The 8,802-nt window shown below is 38.1% G+C and overlaps 1 protein-coding gene across 1 annotated transcript; it reads right to left on the reverse strand.

The window, feature by feature from the left end:
* Positions 1–225: 225 nt before the first annotated feature.
* On the reverse strand, positions 226–8,298 carry LOC142345894 (alpha/beta hydrolase domain-containing protein 17B-like). The gene is made up of 5 exons (XM_075398342.1): positions 7,198–8,298; positions 4,719–4,820; positions 4,279–4,405; positions 1,034–1,482; positions 226–684 (listed from the first exon to the last, which is right to left on the reverse strand). The coding sequence occupies exons 1-5, from the start codon at positions 7,743–7,745 to the stop codon at positions 372–374; spliced, it is 1,539 nt and encodes a 512-aa protein (XP_075254457.1). The 5' UTR covers positions 7,746–8,298; the 3' UTR covers positions 226–371.
* Between the last annotated feature and the right edge of the window lie 504 nt (positions 8,299–8,802).

An 8,802-nucleotide genomic window follows, 5' to 3' on the forward strand; every position in this document is an offset into this window, starting at 1 on the left:
TCAAATTCTTTGAATTGAGAAGAAAAATAAAGAGGGCTAATAATAGATCGCTATCACAGCTATTCAAAACAAATCAACCTGTTTCCTTCTTTCCTCAAATAACAACAGCGATGGATTGCAAAAGTGGCTGTTCAACGGCGGACGAATTGCTCTCAAAATACCGGCTAGGAGCTGGTTTTGTTTGTATTTAGCTTAACACTTTTGGAATGATTAAGTTTGCGACAATTAACTGACGGGGTGGTTACAATGGAAACAGGTTAAGGAATAAACGAAGCAAACATTGTGTCGATTGCTTCGTTTTTATAAAAAAAAATCTTGTATGCATATGTATAAGTTCCTTGTCACTCTCTAACTGGCTGTATCAAATGATGCTATGATGTGGAGGAGGAGGATGCTGGAGGGACACAGTTGTTACTACTATTACTACTACTAATATTATTATTACTTCCATTAGAGTTAGCAGCCGTGACCACTGTTGCTGTATCGTTCATTGTCTGTCGCTGTTTTGAGGTCGAGTCCCCTCCCCTGTGATTCACGGGCATAGGAGGAGGCGCAGTGCTTGTTGTGGGGTGCTGTTGGTGGGAGGAGGCGGTAGAAGTGATGAAAACTGCATTACGCTCATGTTGTCTCTTGAAAGACTGTTGTTTCTTATCCATGTGAGGATGAAGCACATCGTCACCGGTCCTGAAAACATACGAGAGGAAATACTACATTAGGGTAGTTGAGATCACTGCTCGAACTGGACTCCAAAATACTAAGTAGTGTCTTCACACCTATTGAGTTGAAAAAGGAACTAGAGATCAAACTATCTTAACAGAGTTATCGCCATTCCAACAAAATCATATTAAGATTGACATTGAAGCATGTCGTGCTGATCAAATTTCAATAAAAAAATTGAGCAAAAAATAGCAGTAAGACTTCAGAGGGAAAGGCGAAATATGCGACACGGCCGTTGCCGACTAATGTCGTCCGGTGCGAACACATCAATATATTATTACCCAAGTTTCCGCAAAATGAAGACTAGAGAGCTTACCGTATACTGGCACCGTTGAAGATAAGATCTGGATTGTTGCTGCTTCGATCTATGATATCACCAGGGGACTCTTTGGTGACCACAGTGTCTCCAGCTGCCCCCGATGCGACTGAGGACTTAGCTGATGAGTCAGCCACCCCAATGAGCAAAGCTGTGGTGGTGCCATTGGCATTCGAGTGGTGGTTTCGGGAGGAGACAACCACTGTCTGTTGTTGCGAGTAAGATGAAGTGTCGTTGTGGTGCGCAGTTGTCGAATTGTCTTTTACAAGTGGCAAAGATGCAGCTCTTGGGTTGTTCCGACTGGTGGCATTTGGGGAAACAGATGAGGTGTTGTTGGTAGAGGAGGCGGTGGCTGATACGACTAGACCAGTTTCTTCACACACGAACTTCTTCAAACGTTCAAGATAGATTGAGTACAGCTCTATATCGTTGTGACCGGCACCTTCCACCTGCAATGGAACACACCGTCATGCGCACAGTTCCAGGGGTACTCATAGGGAAAATCATGATTTCAACTTTTCCTTCAAAAAATTCAGCTTAAAACTACTTTACTACTTTACAGATCGTTTACCAAACCTAACAGGCGAACGAATATAGCTGTCATCTAATTGGCCTTGCTATAGTAAAAAAACATACCCGACATATTGCCTGTAAACAGCCGTCATTGATTCCCATAACACGAACAGAAACAATACAAAATTGATTGTAAAAAATTTAGAGCGTGAGTATTTTGATTGGACTTCGCAGATAGACAGTGTCATGTTTCTTATTGCGACGGTACAGGGCTGATATCAATATCATTAAACATTCGACCTGGTCACTAATAGTAATTAGAACGAAATTAAAACACTGAGCATCAAAAACTTGGCTATCGGTTTATCCCGTTTCTATTTTTGGTCTGTTTTGGACATTAACTATGTTCATTTTAGTTTTATTGCTAAGCAATCGCAGTTTAAAAGCAATTTGAGCAGAACGAGAGACGAATGAAGCTAACCTAGAGAAGTCAGAAAGATATCATGCAAAATGAACAAGCAATGAACTAAGGTAAAGCGGAACATTTTTTTGTTTGACGAGGAAAAAAACAGAGCAGGACATTGACTAAACAGTTACACCATGAATGGATTGTGAAAGCCATTTACAAAAGTCCAATAAAAAAACAGTGGAAATCAATGTCGAATTGACGCATGTGAACCAAAAACCACCAGCCAAAAAACGGATTTTTTTCTCAATTCTCACAAAAATCTTCTAATTCTGCTTTTTGCAACGTAAAAATTACTCGTTTTTTATTTCACTTCCTGTTTCAGCGCGACCAAAATCATCACTTGAATTTGAATTCAAAAGTGTGAACAGATCTTAAATACATATTATTTTCTCTCAAATAACCTTCTTTTAGAGCGACACACACTCACTTGACCTTATCTTCTTGAATTAAAGTAAAGAAAAGTCAATTTTAGAGTGAGGTAAATCATGTCTGACCAAAAACTTATTCACGCGAATGAAAAACTCACTCCACTAGGAGTGGAAAATGACGTCACGCACGCAATTCATTTGAAATTGCATGAACGAATGAACAAACAGAATTGAAGTGATTGTGAAGTCATATGGTCGGTAAAAAAAACTTGACGACGAAAAAAACAAAAAAGAGACGTCCAATAATAGCCTCAGCTATCACTATGCGGCTATTGAAAACTAGGATAAGCAGATAAAAAACTGATAAGCTCAAAAACAGACGGGGCTAAAAATTGCAAAGATAGCAGTTCTCAAAATTTCAGTAATCTTCATTTAAATCAGCGACCTGAAAGACAAATTGGCAAAACATAAGGCATCTAACATTCGTCTTGAGTAATCAGATTTTTGAACCGAAACTTCAATTCAGAAATTGTCAGTTATTATTATTATTATTAGCACAGAAGTTCAGTAAAACTACATAACCATCCTGTAAAAACTAGTGAAAACAAACCTCATAAAAAGCATGTAAGGATTGGGATGGTAGTCAACTGATTGCGGGAGGGGTAAGGTTGGAAGGGCTGGACAAGAAGGGGATCTAAACCGCCAGTTGGAGGAGGTTGGACTGGGGGATCAAAGGGAGAGGGGTGAATAGGGGTAATTGGACGAACAATTTCTCAAATCGGATTGGTATGAGTACATGCCAGGTCCAAAACAGGCATTCAATACATGATTCATTAAAGGGACGCTGCATAAACATTGATAGCAAAAAAAATTATTTAAAGTTTACACCATAACCGACTAACGTGAAGCGAATTTCACTCAAAAGACCTGCGAGCAGTTGGTTTTATCAGTAGCTAGCTACGGTTTAGTGCGCCTAGCTTTAGCTTAATTGAAGGGGTGAGGTGAGCACAGCGGAGGGCCTGCACCGGGGGGTTGATGGGGGCAACGGTACGGGGGGAGGGGTGAGCTCTTTTGCTAGACGGGGACACTTCCTTACGGCCTGAACAATGTGCAGTGGTGGAGATGGGTTTGGGGGGAGTGATTTGGGAGAGGGGCGAAGTGGGGGGTGTACGGGTCCTTCACACCATTAGTATACGTCTCCAAAACAGTTTGTGAATAGCATAATTGGATACTAGCGCGCTGAAAGGCTCTAAAAGAACTTAATGCCCTCTGGGCGCTACATGTTTATCCCGTTTTTGAGGACAAAGACAAAACGGTCAAAACAAAAAATCTCATAAAAAGAAAGACCACAGGACTATTATAATTGCTACAAACTTTCTTTGAGAGCAATTAAAAAGAAATTGGTAAAAAAAGCCAAAAATTAACTACAAAATTGAGAACAGGAGCCGATTTTTTTTTACTTTAAGTGTATTATTAGACTCTTCAAAACAATAACATCAATTGCAGAGGTTTACATATTATATCAAAAATTATTTCAACAGACCAAACTGCAAGCACAAAAACTGAGTTAAATGGGCCAAAAACGGTTATTTATTTGCGACACTTTCACAAAAAATCTCCAAAAAATGAAAGCCAGTCAGCCGGCGTCTGAACAAACTTTTCTCACTAAAAAAGACCAAGTTCACATGGAAAAATTACTCACTTACGCTCTTAGGTTCAAACGTCGTCTGAACAAATAATGCCGGTTAAAAACCTCAAGAAAACCAATACTTCTCTTTGATTCGCAAAAAGATCGATAGAAATCCAATAATCCTATTCGAGCCGGAAAAAACAAGATAGCGCCAATAATATTTCCGCTCAGCTATCACTATGGCAGCTATTAATAAAGGACTAACCCAGAGTGGCGTGATATTTGTGTTGGACCTGGCGTGGATCTCCAGTCCATGTGAGAAGTCGATCACTTCATCCTCTGTACCGTGGATGATAAGGAGAGCACTGCTGATTTTTGAAACCTTCTCAATACTTAAACAACAAAAACACACCCATATACACTCGATAATGACTCATTTCCTCGCATATTTGCCAAATTTAAAACTATTTCATGCCTAATAGCTATTGTGCTATTATCAACCAGTGTTCTGGAACAAAACCATTAGTTCTATTCATACAGTTTTTTGAGATGACCACTTGGAAGCCAATATAGTACAATGATTCAACCTCAACCAATAATATAAAATGCTATTGAATTTAGAATGCGCATTCAAGAAGGGTCTCAATTAAGAAAAGTGAAGACGCTAGTGAAGATGGAGGTAAATTGATGGAGTTGTAGACTAACCTAGGGAAAGCATCGAAGCACCAAGTCCTGCTAGTGTTTGGGAAAGCAACTCTCATTCCACTCATGAGGGGAGAGTGGAGAATGACACCTGCACACTCCAGTCTAAAACACAACAACGACAACCATCTTCATTAATCGTCTAAAGCCACATAATGGTCCAAACCGTCACGTGTCAAACCAAAAGATTAGATTAACACAGATGCACAATCTAAGCTACACATAATAATAAAATATACAACTATAAATTTGAAGAGAAACAACATTTATTATGTCGTGAAACACATCAGGAATCAGGTTGTATGCGCTTTGACACAATTAAAGAGTCAAACTGATAAGCTGTCTTCTTTAAGCCGACGAAAATCGCGTATCAATATCCACTTTTAGTATCAAAATCGCTCGCTTTGGAGTTCAGCGTCAAACAAAAAGTTTCAAAAATTTTTAAAAAAACAGAAGAAAAAAAACTGAAAAGACCTCTCCGAGGATCGATTCAATACCGTGAACTTAATCCAACTAAAAGAAAAAATAGTAAACAAACAAATAAATGTATGATCTTGATGCTGATTTATGTGAAAAAAGGACAAACGTTGACTTATTTTGCCCGAACTATAATTTCGAGGCAAAAATCAATCATATGCAAATGACTCCATTGAGAAAAACATCATAAAAAACTTGAACCGCAAAATTTCAATGGCAAGGAAGACCTTATATTAAACCAATAATTATAAGCTGAATTCATTTCGCAATGTCACAAGCAACTCAATTTGAAACGTCATTTTAGATATAAGTATAGCGTACACATATCGAAGGAAAAAAATGATCCCTTTTAAATAATTAAACTCTTATGTCTCAAAAGATTTCGCTCCACCAAAATTGGTACTTACTTTTTAATTGAATAGATACGTCTATTTATTTGCTTGATTAGAACATAAACTGAGTAATGTCGGAAAAATTGCTCTCGAACGACAGGCGGGTCGAAAATTATTTAACCACGCTGGGATTCGACCCATTGCCCTCCCGATCTCTAACCAAATGCACTGCCCACTCGGCTATCAGGCCCTTCTTGTTGCAATGCTGCAACCGATTTTATATTAGCAAAAGGCTTTACTTCGGAGTGAGAGCAATAGAAATCACTCAAAAATGAAGAACGAAAGCGTCAAAAAGTCACTTGAGAAGTCAGAGAATGTTCTAGAAGAAAAGCGCAAAAACGGTCAAGCAAAAAATTGCATAAAAAAGACGAACACGTTTACAATAATTGCTATGAACTTCGTTCAAGAGCAGTTAAAAAATACACTCTTAATTAGTTTAAACACACTGTATTGAAACAACGATATCTTAAAAAACTCGTTGTATAGAAAAAAAACGTCCGATCTTTCACAAAAAGTGAAGACTTTTCTGAACAAAATCGGCACGCAAAAAGAAACGAAGATGCGATGCTGAGTTTTTGTGGGATGCAAAAACAAAAAGAAGGAACAAAACTAGCTTGTCTATTTACTGCTTTGATTTTGAATATGTGTCTTTTTTACAGGTCTTTTTCACAGGTCAGACCCCTTTGAACTATTGTTCCGACTCCACTTAGCGGGGGAAGGAACTTTATGCTCGACTGTGTTTTTTGTTCAGTGAATTCTGACCGATCGATATATTCATCTTAGAGTTGTGAGTGGTATCACTAGAAAGCTGGTACCGCATACAAAAACTTTTACGAAATAAGATTTCATACAAATGCAAGAATGCATACAAATGCATTTTAACTTTTTCTGGAAATCACCAAACCATCGTCAGCCGAGAACCAAATCATCAGAACATCTGCGGTCTTCTCCGAACTGAAGCAATATTTAATTTTCAAAATTCGTTTGATCATGTTGATATAATTTTATTTCCGTTTTTAGTGTTCCTCTGTTTCATGACATTTGATGTCTCCTAGCTAAACCAAGGCAGAAGGCGTCAGTCACTGATGCCGAGTTCTTTCTACATTGAAATGTGAACATTAAACGCATTTCTTAAGAAAAACTTTGAAACTGTTCAAGATGGCAAAGGTGTTCAAAATTATCTTGTTAAATTTTAAAACATGCCTTTTGAATGATCAATTATCTCTCCATGTGCATTAAGTGTCTACATTGAAAAGGTTGGTGTCTTGGCTTATTGAACGAACTTTGACAACATTTAAATATTCTACACCAAATTAGCTTAATTAATACCAGCAGTAAATGTCGCGTCAATTGATCAATCACTCTTGCGCAATTATTTACCAATTATCACCGTTTCCGACAAAAGTTAAATGATAAATAGAAATGTAAATGAGTTACAATTCGCGAAACTATCGACTGGTCAATTTTTGTCAATGTTATATATTCAGACCTTTAATTCGAGACAATTAATTTTTTGTCAATGTTATATACTCAGACCTTTAATTTGACCTTTAAGTGAACCGAAGTTACAAGCCTAAATTTACACCAAATTGAGATTAATAACTGTTCTTCACCTGGAAGCGAGATCCACAGTGGGTACAGTGCCTATACTCTGTCCATAGAGGATAATCTTCTCTGGCAACAGGGAAAACTTTGATCTCATTGTGTGCCAAGCGGCATTGATATCTGCATACAAGTTCTTCTCAGAGGGCGAACCTGTACTGCAGCCGTAGCCAGAGTAGTCATACCCGAATATGTTACAGTCCAGTCTAGATCCAAGGCCCAGGAAAAAGCTACTCATTTGCCCAATATCTACTGCATTACCATGCGAGTAAAGAATTGTATATCTAGGGTTTAATGAGGCTTTTACATAAAAGCACGCAATTTGATTGCCCCGCGCGGTACGAGTGTAGAACACGTCAATTAGGTCTTTTTCTCGCTCTTCGTATTGCCATTCGGCTCTCTCTGATAGATGAAGGGAGTACTGTTTAGTAGCTGGGTCCTGAATGACACTGTACGTTTTGGCAGGAGGCAGGAAGGCCAGTTTAGCCGCTATAGTGGATGGAAAGGGTGGGCAGCAGAACAAACAGCACAAATCCCTAAGGGAGAACTCCGATGACATCCCGATGCTGTTCAGAGTGATATCAGCACTGACTCCAGCAAACGCTACCCACTATTTCCGTATAGAATACAGTATATTGCTTCCCGCGACGTTAGGTTGACTTCAAATCTCGCAGAATCTCCGCTCTAGGCAATATTAATCTCTCGTAAAAAGCAATAAATTATTTGCAAAAAAACATTTGATAATGATATGGAGGGTGAGTGGAGATGCATTAGAAGTGAGTAATAAATAATTTGCAAAAATAACTTTGATACGATGGGAGGACACTATAAACTAACAGCTAAGTAGACGTAAAGAAAGTTGAAAGGCATTGAGAGAAAAAGTAAAGCAATTTGTTTTGAAGGATAACAAGACAGCAAGATTAAAGGGAAACGGTTGCCCTTTTATTCCATAAACTGTGTACTAATTTAATTGACGTCATATTGATTATGTTCAAGCATAGCTTTCACTTGTCCTTTGCCACTTGTGATGTTGCGACAATGTTATTGATTGAAACCTGAAGTAAATATACAGAACAATCTGAAATAACATTGCTATTACTCGGTGACTCGACTACCGATGCTTCGATTAATTCCACAGTCTCGAATTAATTTATGTTTAAACCACATATTCTACTTGCTCATATTTCCGTTTAGCACCCTTTCACCATATTCCCACCCGGTTACCTATCCCAATAGAACCTTGAATAGAGATAAAGGGAAAATATCACAGACATCTGCCAATCGCACAACTAAGTGCTCATAATAGTAAAATGAAACAGCAGCAAATTATGAAGACGCTACACTCCCTTTCAAAAATCTAGGCAACAAAGCATATCAAGTTACGCAAATACATAAATTAGGAAACAAAACTCAACGAAGCTGTAATTTTTAGCAGAAAAAATTCCGGAAAAGTCACGCCACGTATAATCAAAATTTTTTTACAAAACTTAAAAAAAAATGAAAGCTGTTCAACATCCAATTAACTATTTCCAGTTCAATGAGATCTAAAAGCACCGCAGATATCCGTCTGTATCAAAACTTGTTTGTACTTGTGTCCCACAGAAATATCATTTCTT

Source organism: Convolutriloba macropyga, chromosome 9 (genome assembly GCF_964194025.1).
Source record: "Convolutriloba macropyga chromosome 9, txConMacr16.3, whole genome shotgun sequence".
Lineage (NCBI taxonomy): Eukaryota > Metazoa > Xenacoelomorpha > Acoela > Convolutidae > Convolutriloba > Convolutriloba macropyga.